The sequence below is a fragment of the Mustela erminea genome, chromosome 11 (genome assembly GCF_009829155.1).
Source record: "Mustela erminea isolate mMusErm1 chromosome 11, mMusErm1.Pri, whole genome shotgun sequence".
Lineage (NCBI taxonomy): Eukaryota > Metazoa > Chordata > Mammalia > Carnivora > Mustelidae > Mustela > Mustela erminea.
The window spans coordinates 37055167-37072867 of record NC_045624.1 but is presented as its reverse complement, the minus strand read 5'-3'; the positions used below and the strand labels follow the sequence as shown (position 1 = coordinate 37072867).

At 39.3% G+C, this 17701-nt stretch overlaps 1 protein-coding gene across 3 annotated transcripts in view; it reads right to left on the bottom strand.

Moving 5' to 3' along the window:
• DOCK4 (dedicator of cytokinesis 4) overlaps positions 1-17701 on the bottom strand; it is a 431597-nt gene that overhangs the window by 173245 nt on the left and 240651 nt on the right. For all 3 annotated transcript variants that reach the window (XM_032304000.1, XM_032304002.1, XM_032304001.1), the window contains exon 12: positions 14889-14977. In XM_032304000.1, the coding sequence (XP_032159891.1) occupies positions 14889-14977 (89 nt within the window). The remainder of the gene's footprint in view (positions 1-14888; positions 14978-17701) is intronic.

Here is a 17701-nt window from a genome sequence, read left to right as displayed (position 1 = left end):
AAAAAAGAAATGCAAAGTGTATCCAGCACACATCTACATTAGGATCTTCCCTTCGTTCTCCCTCAACAGAGTGAACAAATAACAACAAAAGCAGTGTCTTGTTAGTTAGTTCGCTTGGCTTTCAATAAAGTGGTTAAAACATCAGGAAAATTTGTTTAAAAAAAAAAAAAAGCATTAGGTCAGAGAGAAGATGGAGCCTTTCCTGGGGATCAAATCTGACCTAGATGGGGCATACCCAAGCGTCAAAGATTAAAGAAGTGAAGGACAGGACAGAACTGCATATTATGTCCTCATACTTTTCAGTGTGTGGGTCCAGGAGAATGTGTAAAAGAGTTATTATCAGAATTAGGTTAAATTTGGCAGGTACTCAGGAATGTTAATTAAATGTTCATTCCATTTTTACCTACCTTTCCTTTATCCCTCTCCCTGACCCCACTCCATTTGAGTTGGGTGACTGAAGGTAACACAACGGAGGAGCCCCTGCCCACCAGTGCCCACAAGGAATGAAAGAGGGGAGTATAAGTGGTCTGGATGGTTTGACAGTGAAACAGTCGGTGCAGCTTTGGGATACTTTAATGTGGTGCTATTGGTTCCTTTTAAAACCCAGAGGCAGGATGATGAAGACAAACTAACATGTGTTATAATCCATCTGTCCCAGCAGCTATTTCTTCCTGACTCACGCTCTCCCACTACCCCCACCTCATTACTGGTGTTTCTGTTCTCTACCCACTTCTGTCCTTTTGCCTTCAAAACACTCACCCACACCATCACCATCACCATTAACATCATCAGGAGCTGATATTTGTGGACTAGCAGTGTGTGCCAGACATGGTACATAAGAACAGTCCCTCCTCTTGGGAAGAACACTGCTCAAATCTGGAATACCAGAAACGATGCTTTCAAATACAGAATCAGATAGATTTAACAAAATTCTTGAGGTCCTGTAATTTTTTTGCAAGTGAAGATCAATTCACTAGGACTTCTCATCAAAGGATCTGATCTGAGACACCATCAACATTTTGTGGCATATGTAAAGGAAGAAAAGAACTGACTAGTAATGAAAAGCAAAGACATCATGCTATTCGGGGTAGGGGCTGCAAGAAGGTAAAGTGACTAGAATTCTGGTTTTGCCCTATGGGAGCCAGAATTCATTTAACCATCAGTGACATTTTTTTTTTTTTTTAAAGTAAGCTGAAACCTAACAGAAGATAAAACAATGAAAAAAGAAAAGCATTCAGTCAAAGACAGTGCTTAAGAAAATTCATGATAGGGGCGCCTAGGTGGCTCAGTGGGTTAAGGCCTCTGCCTTCGGCTTAGGTCAAGATCTTGGGGTCCTGGGATCGAGCCCCGCATCAGGCCCTCTGCTCAGCGGGGAGCCAGCTCCTCCCTCTCTCTGCCTGCTGTTCTGCCTACTTGTGATCTCTCCCTCTCTCTGTCAAATAAATAAATAAAATCTTTAAAAAAGAAAAAAGAAAATTCAAGATAGAAAAATAATATGTGTTCGAGAAGGATATATGTAAACATGAAAAGAGAACTACATCAATGTATTTTAAACAGTAAGTGCAACAGAGATTGGAGAATGCAAAAGGATAAGAGAGGACCCAATTAGGGGAAAACAGGGAAGAGCCAGCTTGTAGATGAATGAAGGAAAGGAGGAAATGACAGAGGGATATCAGACAAAACACTATTGGGCTGGGGGACATGTATTTAAGAGTTAAACCTGTCCTAAAATTTGGTTAGAAGGTTTGGCAGTTTTCATTCTGGAGCTTTAGAAGATATAGATTAAAACTCTAGGTGTAATGATTTCCTTTGTCTTGCTGAGTGACACCAGCTTGGAGGAAAGAGGAAGGTTCTGCCATTTTGAGGTACTTCGATTTCTTCAAACCAAAAGCTCACAGATTGTCAAGAACTTGAAAGGCCGATTGAACTGAGGGCTTCACCACAATTTACTTGGCTCTTCCTAAATCATCATTTTTTTCCCCATAAAAATAAATAAATAAATAAAGAGAAAAAAATATCCCACAACACTCAACATGCAACGTTCAAGAATGGGTATACGTTCAATAAAACAAAAAACATGATTAAGGGTGATCCACAGGCACTAACTCACAAAAAGCCATAGCAATACCACTTATTTTTCCATCAAGGAAACTCCAGATTCTATTTTTATTATGTCCCTTAACGACAAAAACCAACAGGTTGGATAAAGGAGTCAGCAGAAGAATAAGAAATAATGCATTAAGATGAGGAAACTACTCATCACTACAAAGGAGAGACTCATCAAATACTCACCCTTTCCAATTATCTGAGGATTACCCTATCCTTTCAGGAATGGTCATTCATGACACAGGGTGTGTTCACAGAGCAGTATTTTTGTTTCTATTCTTTTCCTTTTCAGCTGACTTCTCTATTCTCATCTTACACCTGCTATCTCTGGGGCTAGGACTTCTAACTAAAATTTCATGTGTTGTACGCCTGAAACTAATATAATATGGTATCAACTACACTCAAATAACAAGTTTTTAATTAAATTTAAAAAATAAAATTTTATTTGTACACTAGCTTAGTACTGCTACAATTTAAACTGCCCATTTTGGGCATACCAGTAACTTTTAGCTTGAGAGGAGGGTGGAAGGTGGGATATAAGGATATATGTGGTAGGGTTCCTACTCAAAGGACACGATAATCTCATACTGAACATAAGACACACACATATAAATAAAATGTAAAGCAAAATGGGTTACGAGTATGATATGACTATTAAAATAAGGAAACAAAAAATATAAAATAAGGAAGCATTACTGACTGAGGGAATTTGAAAGTTCAGGGAAGATTTTTTGGAAAAAAAAATAGGAATATAAGCTGAAGAATCAGCTTATATTTCACAAAATGTATCAATAATGTTTTACAGTTACTTTTTCCCAGTCCTTAATCTAAGTACCAAAATTGAAACCGCTAAGGGAGAACTGTTCCTCTTATTAAAAGGAGCAATCATTAAACTGAACATTTTTATCTGCCTAGATGTTTAAGAGCCAATTACAATGATTTGATATCTAATTTTGAACAAAGGCATAGACATTAATTAATCTAGAGTGTGTCACAAAATAATGTATTTTTCACGATAAAGCTCCCCTTACAGAGCAGTAGTAGAGGAAAGAAAGGCTTCATATCTGTTAAATCAAACATGGTTGATTATTTGGTAGCTCCAATTTCACGGGAATTGAAGTTAACTCACTCCATAAGATGACTCCTTTTAAATTCATGAAATTCTGCACTTTTATATAAAAAATGCCAAGCACAGCATGATTTATAAGTAGCATGCAAAATTAATTTTAGACTAGATCAGCCATTTTACCACCAAATAACATGTAGCTGTGACTGTACAGCAATGCAAAAATTAAAAAATGACAAATATATTTGATAAATACATGTTGTGATTAAGCGTGTAAGAAGTATAACATACAGCTTCATGACCCTGTCAAATATTAACTTCTCTGTGCTCTGGTTTCCGTATCTGTAAAAATCAAGATAATAATGATACCAACTCCATAAAACACTTTGGGTGGTATCTAGCACAAAGGGAGTGTTCAACAGTGTTGGCTGCTATTACTACAACTACCACTGCCCCTACCATTATATAATATCATTGTTTCTGTTCTTATTCCTCCCTACCATGCATATCAACAAATTACCTTCCATCAGAAAAATGCTCAGCATTCTCTAAGTGCCATACGCAAAGACGATTTTCCTTTCAATAGGCATGTCCACTTACCACTAGATTAAGCCAAGTGCTACAAATCTCCTGGATATTGGAATGATGAAGGTCTATGGAGGCTTTGGGGACAAATCTGTCTATCATGAGCAATACTCAATTACCAGAGATTTGACAAAGACATAAGTGATAAATATAAGTAGGCAATGTGCACCGACCTGTGAAGACAGGGAAATTCCTAATAGTGCAGGGGAAGCCAGAAAAATAAGCAGCCATAATTAATGAAGGCCATAATTAATTATTCTTATTCTAAATGCAAAATAAGTCATTGGAGAATTTTAAATAAAGGAAACATGATCCAATTTACATTTTAAGAAAGTTTTCTTAGTGTTATCTGGCCAAAATGGGCTGGAAAGATAAAGAGTGGAACTGATGAGCACAATTAAAGGATACTAGAGATATGAAAGCAGGAAATAATGAAGGCCATGCTGATATGGTTAAAACAGAGATGGGAAAAGGTGGTAAAAAAAAAAAAAACCTACATATTGGCATACAAGAAGTCATATCTTCATAGTATATTAGATGTGGGGGTATGAGGGAAAACAAGGAATCATGGAAGACTCCCGAGCATCTGACCTGAGATACTGTAGAAAATGTCACTGTGTATGGAGTTGGGAAGATAAGAGAAGAAACAGCCATCTATACTGTCTTTTATAAAAGAATAATTGATATTTGATTGTATTATTTTTATTTATTTGTTAGATGGGAAGAGAGAGAGAGAGAGCACAAGTAGGGGGAGTGACAGGCAGAGGAGAAGCAGAGAGCCTGATGCCGGACTTAATCCCAGGATCCTGGGATCATGACAGGAGCTGAAAGCAGATGCTTAACCTACTGAGCCACCCAGGTATCCCTAGTGGTGTATTTTTCATGAGGATTTGGATTATGTTCTACGTCGCTTGCCTTCAGCCTGAAGAACTTTAGTATTTCTTGCAAAGCAGATTTGTTAGCAAAAAACTCTTTGTTTTCAGTCTGGTCTTTATTTTGCCTAGAATTTTGAAAGATAGTTTTGCTGGATATAAGATTCTTGATTGACACTTCAATGGGTTGTTGTTGTTTTATATTGCTTGTTTTTTAAACATTCAAATCTTTGAAAATGTCATCACTGCCTTCTGACTGCTACTGTATTTATGAGAAGTCAGTAGTTATTTCCTGGGATTCCCCTGTGTACAATGAGTAATTTTTCTCTTGCCGCTTTCAAAAATTCTTTGTCTTTCTGCATTATTACTATGATGTGTTTGAGTATGGATCTCTTCCTGTTTACCATACTTGAAGTCACTGCTACTTGGATATACAGATTAATGATTTTCATCGAATTTGGGAAGTTTTCTGTCAGTATGTCTCCAAATACTTTTCCTACTCCTCTCTCTCCTCTCCTTCTGGTACTCCCATTTTGTATATATTGGTATACTTGATGGTATATTTTTTCTGAGGCTCTGTTTGCTTTTCTTCACTCTTTTTTTTTAAGATTTTATTTATTTATTTGAGAGAAAGAGAGAGACCATTAGAGCGGGGAGGGTCAGAGGGAGAACAGGGAGGGAGCCCAATGCAGGACTCAATTCCAGGACTCCAGGATCATGACCTGAGCTGCAGGCAGTTGCTTAACCAACTGAGCCACTCAGGCACCTTTCATTCTTTAAAAAACAAACAAACAACAACAACAAAAAACCCCAAACAAACAAAAAAAACAAAACCCGAAACAAACCAAAAAACCCTATTCCCAAGTCTCCACTTTCAGGAATTCAAATTTCTCCCTACTCTGTTTCAAATAAAGTCATTTCCTTTCAGGAGGACTTCTGAAATTTTTCTCTTTATGAACTGCCTCTCCCCCAGCCAAATCTTTGATCCATTGCTCCAGAGTTGAAGATGGGTACAGTGGTCCATTCTTTAGAGTGACACCTCTGCCTCATGGATAAGGGCCTAGACTGGGGCAGTAATCTCTGGTGTTCTCAAGTTGCTGCTCTCTGTGTGGTACCTTCATCCAATGAGCAAGCTGGGGCACAGGCAACTGATGCCGCAGTATTCTTGGCCTGCTGCTTCTCAGGCAGAGCCATTGTTCCATGAGTGGGGGTTGGGCAGAAGAAGGGAGACCCCCTACCTCACAGCCACTTCTGCCAGAAATTTAGCTTCTGCAATTCAGAGCTAAGGGAGATGAAAAATGCTGGGTGCCTTTACCTCTCAAATCAGAAATGGTATCCCCTGACTGAGAGTTCAGGGAAGAAGGAGTCCCATCTTCTTAGTCACATGTGCCTGGAGAAGAACATCCATCATATGGAGAAAGGGCAGGTGGGAATGAGCAAGTGGGTTGTGGCACTAGTGTCTCCAACTCACTCTCCTTTTATCAAGATTTAGTCTGACTCTTGAATAAGTATCTCTTTATATGCTATATATGCTTGGAAAAACATTCAAATCTTATTTAAATATATGATCTTTACCAGTTACAGCTGGTTCAGCTTGGATTGCATATATGTAGCCCCTGAGGCTGCTCCTCTGCAGTAAAACTCTAAAAACATTATTTTCTTAAAGATTTACTTATTCTAGAGAAAGAGAGAGAGAGCAAGTGGGGGAGAGGCAGAGGGGCAGAATCCTCAAGCAGACACCCTGCTGAGTACAGAGCCTGACCATGAGATCATGACCTAAGCCAAAACCAAGAGTTGGACACTTAACTGAGTCACCAAGGCACCCCTAAAAACACTATTTCTTGACAGTATTTGCATACATTGTGTTTGGGAGGTAGGAGCTATAGGGGTGGGGCAGGTAGGAACAATTGTTAGGACTTCTAAACTTGAAGTACAAAATCACTAACATCATGAGGTAGCAGCAAAACCTGAAAAAGATAGTTTTACTAGATTCCTTCATAAAATCATCTTCAGTAAAACCTGCTTATTTCTAAAACATTTTGGACCTCATTATTATCAGAGCAAGAATATTTACTTCTATTTCTTCCTATGTGCTTGATTTTACAAAATCAATCAACAGAGTTTTGCTTTGGGTACTAGAATATTATATGTGGAGTCTATAAGGTAAGATAATTGACTTTTATTTTATTTTTATTATTATTATTATTATTTTTTTTTTTTTCTGAGAGAGAGAGAGAGAGAGAGCACACGCACAAGTGGGGTAGGGGCAGAGGGAAAGAGAATCTTAAGCAAGCTTCATGTCCAGCATCATGCTTGACATGGTGTTCGATCTCATGACCCTGAGATAATGACCTGAGCCAAAATCAAGAGTCAGACACTCAACCAACTGAGACACCCAGGCATTGTAAGATAACTGACTTTTAAAATAAATACAGTAAAATTTTCATCTAATGTAGGTCCAACTCAAGGCCAGAGAGAACTTTTAGGAGTAGATCCTGGCTGCATCAAGTAGTAAAACCTTGGTGAGATTAAAGGAGGTATTTACAGAGAGGTCAGAGACAGGATCTCACAGTCTCTGGGGTGGAGGAAAGAAAGGAATCCATATGTCTAGCAGGAGCGCTGTCAAGTGAAATAGCACTCTTGGAAAATGACTGAATGAAGCAAAAGGCAGAAGCACAAGGAAGATGCTAGAGTGTCAAAATAAGCCAGATTAGATAAAGAAATAAAATGAGAGCTGTGACAGCACCAAAAGCCTACTAAATGGTGAATTACATGATCGAGGGGCCTAGTTGCTTAAACGCTCTGTTCAGCAGGACCAGATTACTAAAGGACAAGTGTCCTTTAACACTGTCATCTTGAAATTCTAGACCCTATATTATTAATGTTGCCAATGCTCAAATTTGCGGATGTATCTCATCTTTCAGATGTACTTTCAAAGCCAACTTGCAGTAAAAAAAAAAAAAAGAGAGAGAGAGAGAAGAAAAAGATAAAGTAAAAGAAAATAAATTTTCTTTCATAATAGTCACACCTCTATTTCTGACTTTTACACCATATTATTCAGTTTGTGAATGTGCCTATTGCTGAATGTTTCCTAAATCAACTTAACTCATAGAGGATGTGATTTTGGCACCACTGAGGATAATCAAACAGTCTGACTCTAGGCTCACCTTCTGATGATCATTTTCATGAGATCTCGGATTAGATAACCCTATTGATTGGGATGCCTATGGTCTATCATGTAAAAGGTATAAATATGTGCAAATACTCATGTAATTATAATTGCTAGTCCACAGATTGGCATTTCAAAGTTTTGGGAAGACTTTCATGCTTTCTTTAAAGAAGTGGTTAGCCCATGGCTAAGAGTTACAGCAAAAATAAGACCGAAGGAATACATAATAAGCTATGGAACATCAAACTAAAAGAAAGAAGAGACATCTGAAACTGTTTACTTTCAGTGAGTCGTAACCAAAAAAGAAATTTACTGACCAGAAATGAGGGATGGAGGTTTGCACTGGCAGGCAGTACAAAATGTAACTGTAGGAGTGGATGAGACCATTCAGAGGAAATTCACATTTCCTCCTTAACAGAGGAGAATGTTAACCTTAAAATGTTCTTATGATTCTGGGTAACACTTCAATGGTATACATAAGGATTCCATCAAGTTTAAAAAGGTGTTTGTTTTTTTACTGGTATATAATAATAATCATTATCATTAACTTGTAATTTTTTCAAAACACAAAGCACATAGTGAGCCACTGGCTGAAAACAATTTTTAAAAAATGCACAGAGAACATACTATAGGAGTATAACTTAACATCTAATTATTTTATTCAAATACTTGCTTTTATAACCTGCAAATTTTTTCTACATAGCAAATCCTTCAAACAGTATTGCTAGTGATTATATCTAGATTAGCAAAGTATAAGTAATTTGAAGAATAAAATCAAGCTCTAATCACTACTTCCATTAGTTTATAATTTGTTTTTTTTATACTGCATGAAGCTTTAAAAATACCTTTAAGCATAATTTAATACCATATTTTGAACTCTTTTTTGTTCACTGTCATTAAAAGAGAATGGTTTAGATTAAAGGAAACTGAAAAGATATTACAAATGCATGTCATACAGTCTGGGTTTCTTTTGTCATAAAGGATGTCGAGAAAACTGTCAAACTATGAGTAAGATCTATAGATACGAGAGTTACATCATGTTAATTTCCTGATTGTAATCATTGTGCTTTGGTTATGTTGCCATGTCCTGGAGTAGGCAGAGGGAAAGAGAAATCATGAGTGCAAAATGTTCTCAAACAGTTCAGGGGGAAAATGTATGTGTTGTGTGTGTGATACATATATTTATACTTGTATATGTGTGTGTGTATTATGTGTATGCTGTATATACACACACACACACACACACACATCTATAAACATTAGAAGCACTGAAGCAACCTTAAGAATTATACCAATTCAGGGGTGCCTGGGTAGCTCAGTGGGTTAAAGCCTCTGCTTTCGGCTCAGGTCAAGATCTCAGGATCCTGGGATCGAGCCCCACATTGGGCTCTCTGCTCAGGAGGGAGCCTGCTCCCTGCCCTTCCACCTCTCAGCCTACTTGGGATCTCTGTCAAATAAATAAATAAAATCTTTAAAAAAAAAAAAAGAAGAATTATACCAATCCAGTAATGCTATAAATGATTATAGAGAGAGACAGAGCGCGATCAAATACGGAGAGATGGATAAAGCAAATGTAGTAAAATGTTAACCTTTTAAAAATTAGGAATTCTTTGTACTACTCATGCAAATTTTCTGGAAGGAAATTTAGTTGAAAATAAAAAACCTTGAAAGAATAAAAAAGAGAGCATGGTTTAATAGTTTGGGAATTTCAACAGTGCGCAAAAAGTTCACATCCCGCCTTTCTAGCCAACAGGTGGTGCCAATAAGTACCAATTTTCTTTTAATAATATTAGAAAGTAAAGTTTCTAAATGCAATGTTCAAAAATCAGGAGCACTGATACAATCGTCAAGAATTCTAGTAGTTCAATAATACTGAATTAAATGACCGCATTGCCCTGTAAGGGTAGGATATTCAACCCCAAAATGCAATCTAACTATCACAAACCTCCTTTCACCTCCGCCAAAGAAGGAACACTGCTCCCTTCCTGCACAGAGTTAAGCAGTTCTCCCTGCATCTATGGGCTCCTCATCTAGGTAATTCCTTTGAATTTTCTGTGGGGGGTTAAAATGTATAGTTGGTAGGAATGCAACTGTGTACACTCATCTTGCGAAGGTTAAAAAGAAAGGAAAAAAAAAAAAAAGATTGCAGAAATTGACCTGACTAGTCAATATGATTTCTTCTAGCTGTGAACTACATGTGCAAACTGCAGGAAATAGGATTTCATAAATACACAGATAATATGAAAGATTTTGAAGTTTCTTTCAGGACATACTGAACCAGAGCCAAGGATTTTTACACAGTTTACTTCAAGTCACAGAACTGAATTTGCTTCAGTAAATCACACTGGCTCAGTCTCAGTGCACATTCCTAGCATTCAATTGCTAATGTCTATTGGAGGTGACATTTATAATAACCATTTGCTCAACAAACCTAAGCCAGGCTCATGTCATGAATATTTTTAGAATTTCAAATTCTTACAATATAACTTTTAGGATTTAAAATTCCCACAGAGCACAACTTTGGAAATTTCAAATTACTCAACCTAACTAAATCTAACCAGAGAGATACGTTCATTCAATTATTATTTTTTTCATCTTTAAAAGTTAAATGATCACGTGCCATCTTCTCCCAGTTTCTAAACTCAAAGGTAGAGGTTAATGTACCTTTGCAATGTAAGTTTTAGGTTCGAGGGGGATAAAAACCTAGTTAGCTAGACAAATCCCTTTATCTATTAAACAGACAAGATTATAACTACAAGAGATAGAGGACATCAATGAAGAATAAAGGGCCTGGAAATTAGCTGGTAGAATTTGTACCCAAAACTAATTCAAAGTTATTCTTTTTTCTTTTCTCTCTTTTTTTTAGTACCAGTGACCAAGGAATAGTGGGAGGAAAGCAGGAAAAAAACAATACTTGGTTGAATGAACTCAATTCTCTTGAAAACATCTGACTGCACTGCTTTCATTTAGTCAACAATCCCATGGTTCAAGGAGAAAACAATGGAAGCCAACATATCTAATAGTTTGAACATTAGGCACCCCAATTTCCATCTTCAATTCTGTGTACCCTTGCTACTTTCACTATTTTGTTTTTAAGGATTTTAAGTAACCTCTATAATCCAAAGTGGGACTCGAACTCATGTTCGCAAGATCAAGAGTTGCACTTCCCCCGCTGTTTTTAAGTAAGGCATTTCAGGGCCTCTCTCCCAACAGCGATGCCAAATAGCTCCTGACTGTCTCTCTTCTTTCTTATAACTGCCTTTCTACAAGGAGAATAGATCAAGGTGACACAGAACAATGGTCCACCAACACTGACAGGTGGAAACGTCACTGGAAAAACCAGAGTGGAAGGCAGAGAGATGCTGGCAGTGGGCAGCTGGCTGGGGCTCAGACGGAAAAGGAGGAGAATGGAGAGGGGTGGTCAGAAGAACAGGAAACCAGGGCTCCGCAGAAGAAGCCAAGTATGGAGAACATACAGCTGGCTGCCTAGTAATCAAAGTAGCACAGCAGGCGACAAAATGGAGAATGGATTCTGCCAAAGGTGAAATCCTTCATGCAGGGCTGTGAGTACAATGGCTCCTTTCACACCAAAGATGCAGCAAGTGGTCTGTCGTTTCAGTACGATGGTTGTAAACAGACAAGGGAGCACTCGGAATAAGGTGGTTTAGATGTCACTGACTGGTAGTCTCACTCAGGATTCCACCCAGGATAAGCGGTCCATAGGTCAATAAAACTGGCAAAGCACATGGAAAGTGGGGAGCATGTCCACAAGCACACACCCGGAACTTCCCAAGGAAACAGAATGTGCCGCCCTTCCTTCCTGGAAGATTACATTAATCTATGTAATTACAAGACAACGATTAAATTGAAAAGTCCTAGAAAAAGGTATTAGCAATCAAATCAGCAGAGACAAGATGGAAGACACGAAGTAGGAAGGCCTTGTGCAAGGATCTAACCTATCAATAACCCACCTACGTCATTCTCAAAGTCTTCATTACGGAGATCAAATCAGGTAGTCTGCCTTAAGAAAGAGGTAGAATATTCCAGATGATGGCTCCAAAGAGAGTAAACAATAATAGCTAACAATGAACAGATACTTAAACGTGTCAAGTGTTGTGCTACACGCTTTGCATACTCTTTCTCCCCAGTAACCCTCAGAAGACGGTATTACTATCGTCCCAGGAAAACTATGATTCAAACCTAGGACATCCGATTTCCACAGGTAAAGCTGGAACCTTGACCTCATAAGATACAGAATCTGGATTCTATATACCTCTCTCTGGAGGTGTACACATCAAAGTCCATCACTGAGACCTTTACCATGATTCAAGAGGCAACTGGGAATCACATCAGAGTCTGGACAATGATATATTCAAACAATCCAAGAACAGAGGAATTTTGTTCTGCATGAGGCATAGTAGAAAGAGGAAAGTCTTTGGAGTCCATAGGAGTTGGGGGCAAAAAAATCTATTGGAGCAGGCCAACACATGCTGTCAAGACCGCATCTGTGATGATAAGGAGAGAAGGCAATGCACGGGGAAAAAATCCCAAGGTCAGTGTTAATTTTACATGTGTTTATTCACATAGGAGGTAACTGCAGGGAAATTAGGAGTAGTGGGACTCCTGGGGAGAGGCATGAAAAGAACTGAAACAAAACCTTTATTCTTTTTCTTAAGGATTTACTTATATATTTGACAGAGAGAGAGAGAGAGAGAGCGCGCACATGTGTGAGCAAGAATGTCGGCGCAGGGGGCGCCTGGGTGGCTCAGTGGGTTAAGCCGCTGCCTTCGGCTCAGGTCATGATCTCAGCGTCCTGGGATCGAGTCCCGCATCGGGCTCTCTGCTTGGCAGGGAGCCTGCTTCCCTCTCTCTCTCTCTGCCTGCCTCTCAGTCTACTTGTGATTTCTCTCTGTCAAATAAATAAATAAAAAATTTAAAAAAAAAAAAAAGAATGTCGACGCAGGCTGGCAGGAAGGGGAGGGACAGAATCTCAAGCAGACTCTGTGCTGAGCAAGGAGCCCAACGTGGGGTTCAATCTCATGACCCTGAGATGGTGACTTGAGACAAAATCAAGAGGTAGATGCTTAACTGACTGAGCCACCTCAGCAACCCTGAACAAAACCTTTAAATCAAGTCCAGGACAGCACTGTCTAAGAGAAATACAATTGGAGCTACCAATGAAATTAAAAATGTTCTAGTAGCCATGCTAAAAAAGTAAAAAGAAATGATTCTAGTAATATATTTTATTTAACCATTATCTCCATAATGGTGTCTTTCAACATGTGATCAATATAAAAATTATTAATGGGATATTTTTCATTTTCTTTAAAGCACCAAGTTTTCACAATCCAGTATATATTTTATAATGACAGCACACCTCGATCCCAGGGCTGTAAGCCTTCTATCTAGTGCTCAATAGCCACGTGGCTAGTGCCCCATGAACTGGACAGCACAGGGTTAGAGGGTAATTAATGATAAAAAACAGTCCATGGTATCATGAAACCCTGAAAGGCTTAGAACGAACCAGGATTTAGCTAGAAGTCTACTGAAGAATATGGGAAAATTAGTGTTAAAAAAGTGGTATCTCTGTCATCTTACTGAGGGTACATTTAAATTATATCTTTTGGCCCATACACTAGTGTTATTTTAATTCCACAGAAAAAGGGAAGACAAGTCTACAGCCCAGTTTCTAAACTATCTTATCACTTCTGGGGAGCCTGGGTGGCTCATGCTCAGCTGAGGTCTGCCATCAGCTCAGGTCATGATCATAAGGTCCTGGGGTCGAGTCCTACACTGGGCTCCCTGCTCAGTGGGGAGCCTGCTTCTCCCTCTGCCTGCCACTCTCCTTGCGTGTGTTCTCTCTCTCTCTCAAATACATACATAAGATCTTAAAAAGAAATAAAGTATCTTGTATCTTCATGTTGTGTTCTGCTACTACCATCTCTTCCTGATGCTTTAGGGATTCTGCCCTCAACTACTCCAAGTCTGTTGTTTATTCAGTGGTAGGCTGGAGGACTTGGAGAGGAGTAGATAGAACCAAAGTTCCCTCCCCAACTCTTGGGAAAGGGAGGAGAAACTGATCTCATCCCTCATTACAACCTGAATGCTGCCACATGTGTGACTTGTGGATGCTCAGGGCTCTCACTGGACCAAAAAAGTTTTTGTCTGCAGTTACTTCTTCTTTGTGGGCCAGTTTGGCCTAGTAAGATGGGCAGGGTCTGAAAAGAAGGTGGTTTGAGTTTCGATTCTTGTTCTAAATTACAAGGCAGGCTGGACTAGAACATAAACATCTACACTCAAGTTACTTTAAAAATGAGTCTTAAAAAAAACCCAATGCATTCAGTTATCAAATACATTACTTAATTTGAAGTTTTTTTTTTTTTATGACAATGAAACCACAAAGCTACCTAATTTATTTTGCTTCAATATGGGCTAGAAGGGGTGATGGGGAGCAAAGAAGTGTCACCCAGTTTGGTCCACTGACCAAACTCAAAGACGTCATTACATATGTTATATAATGCAGTATTTATGAAGTTACTAGGTTAAGAATACATAGCACGTATCATACATAACTTATAATGCTATATACTTCAGTTCCCTTAACAAGTGTGCTTCCATTTTTCTGTAGGTGACACTGCAGTCAACATGGTTCATCTTCCTAGCCAATTTCAACACAGGAACCTGCGTGTTTGTTCCCAGCACTGCTCCCAGCTGTAGACAGGGAAGCAGGTTTCTCTTAGACCTCACTGGTCAATTTCCATCCATCAGACCTCCTCCACACAACACTCAGGAACCCAGGCATATTTGTCATTTGGGTTTTAGTGACTGGTAACAACTTAGAGGCCCCATGACTTGGCATTATTGAACATATTCAGTTACTCTGCCTTGTTTCAAATCAGAACAGAAGACATTTTTTAAACAGAGTTACAGCTACAAGCCTTCATAGGACAGGGAGACGCACCAGATTGTTCGCTGCACATTTTTAAAGTTATGAAGCAAATGCAGAGAAAAACAAAGGGCAGTTCATTTGCTTCTTACACAGATACATAAAACAAAAGGCCTGAAATGAAAAGTGGAGGGACACACTCACCTGCATTGGAGCCCGTCAAATTGTAACGTGCATTCAGTTTCTTGATGATGTTCTCATGGATTTGGTACCACTCACTCTCTGTGTTACACCTAGAAAACATTAACACTCTGTTAAGCTTTGATAATGGATCAGATCAAACAATGACCTTACTAGCACACCTGCTCTTTCTGGAATAACCACCGTATGGTACCTCCTTATATCTCCTTGGGAATGCCCCCAAACTGGTCGGTTTTGGCATAACTGCCCTGTGATGAGCAGGACGCCCATGTCTGGTAAATGCATGACCAGCTACCTCGTGCCAGAAAGGGTTGTGATGAGCTCACAATTTATGAAGTCCCCCTCACCTCAAAATCTCAGAGGATGATGCACACAATGAAAGGCAGTGCAGATCAAAAGTCCTACTCCCTGGATTTGAACCCTATTAACTGAGTTACATCCTTTGGACAAGTTATTTATGCTCCCTGTGCCTTGGTTTCTTCACCTGTGAAAAGGGGGATAATATACTACAATTAAATAAGCTTGGGCCTAGGATAATGCCAGGCATATACTCCATGCTCCATGAATGTAAGTTCTCATTCATGGGTTTCTACCTACTGTAACATGATCGAGTTTGGTTAGCATCAGGACATAGCAAAACAAGCAAAATGTAACTGAGGTTAACACAACTTGCAAGGGGGTCATTCAAATTGTCCCTTGCATTAAAGAGTAATCAAAGTTCCCCAGCTTTTCCTCTTCTGGGCAAAAGGGCATCTTTCTATCTTCTTACTCTCACAGCCATCTGTACCTTGTTCTTTCAGCTCTTGCCACTTGCTAGCTCATGCCATCTTTGTTAAACATGCTATAGTTCACCTAGTTAGCTTTTAAGGTCCTTGAGTAATGGATCTAGGACCTGTTGATATGTGTCCCCCTTGGGACTTTGAACATTATGGGTGCTTAAAAAGCACACAATGGATTAATGAATGGATGGATGTCCCCTTATCTGGCAATTCCTGATGGCTCCTAAATATTGAGGCTGGTCATCCTTCCTTATTGCGAGACTGTCCCGGTTGGGGGTGGGGGGAAAGCCTCCCTCATTTGAGCATGTTTGTAAATCACAACTAACTTTTATCAACCCCATATTCTCCCTCCCAAGGGTCCTGAATATGAAGATTCTATACACTATTGGTCAAAACGCTCCACAGTAGATTCCTTTTCCTTGTGATCTCGTCTGTAGCTGACAGTTCACAATTTGACTACATATTTATTTCATCACCATATGCTTTTCCAGGATGAACACGATGAAGGTCATTTTTGGGCCACTTAACAACAGGGTACCAGACGGCGCACTGAATCTTAGAAGGCAAGGAAATTAAGATGAAATGAAACCATCCCACCTGTTCAGCTGCAGGACAACAAACTGCCATTTAGTATATTCTGCCTCTAGTTTTCTTATTTCAGCTCAGTGGGGAAGGAAGAGATGGCCTGCTTCCTATTAGTGAAGTGACTCCAGAAATCATTCTTTTAACCTACAGAACTCCGTGTAAAATCAAGCTCAAGTATGTGACTGAAATAGCTTCCGGGCTCACATGAGGTATTTGTTACTGCTCCATATTTGAGACCCAGATGGGTTAGGGATTCGGTCACACTAACAAACAGAAATTTCTTCCAAATTGTTTCTAACAGGCACTTCCTTAAAATGTTCTACTAAAATCACACTTTAGTCTTAACCCACAGTGACTGTTTGGATCAGCTGGCATGCTTCCTGAAACAGATTCATAATTTGCTGAACTGGCATTTTTAAGGGGATCTCTTCTCCAGCAAGAATCATCTAAAACCTTATTTGATGCTTATAAAAAACCAGACAATAACAAGCACAAAGAGCACCACAATTTATTGTTATGTGAGGGAGCGTCTCCCATAGGCAGAGCTGGACTTCATGGGTCTTCTTCAGCAGGCTGCATAATGAGGGGGAGGATGTGACCGTCGGTCCTGTCTTCCCAAAGGCAAGATAGAGTGCTTGCTACACATGCCTGCAAAGACTACTCTAAGGAATGATGAGACTGTTTATAAGGAATTCTAGTTTTCTTAAAAAGCAAGGCCACACAATAGCATCATTATCACACTACTGGATGGTGGTGAACACCCAAAGGCTTAGGACCTTTGACATCTCAAATTCTGAAGTCAGTCCTGACTTCAAATCTGGTTCCTGTTCTTATGAACCCGGTGACTTGGGGCATCATCTAGCCTCTCTGTCCCTTTACGTGGAAATCAGAGCCAACAGCACCTGCTTCATGGGTATGTCGTGGGGATAAAGTCACATGATACATGGAAAATGCTTAACACAGTTCCTCACACGTAGTAAGCACACTGTAAATGGTGGCCATTCTCCCCAGAATTATTTCAAAATCACTGCATTTAATGATCACCAGGAGAGTTTGGAAAGAGGATTATCATGGAAATTGAGGGCCACCACATGATAAAAAGAGTAGTGAGTTTTACTACCTGCTAGTTTCACCCAAAGTTTGCAAGTTAAAATCAAGGTCACAGATTTTATCCCTCTTAAAAGAGAACAGACAGAATTGCTGGTCCTAAACCACAGGCTACAGACAAATCTTTGTCAACTAATTAGCAAATATGTGGCATAGGTCCCAGGGGCACTGGGTCGAGAATGGATAAATCCATGAAACCCTCCAGCAGTGGTCAAAATCAATTTGAAGTCTATGTCCTACAGGCAGTGGGCCACTCATATGAACCCAACATAGGAAAACTATTGGCATATGTTGGGTTTATCAGCTCCACAGACAGAAATGAAACTCAAACAAGCTCGCTCATGG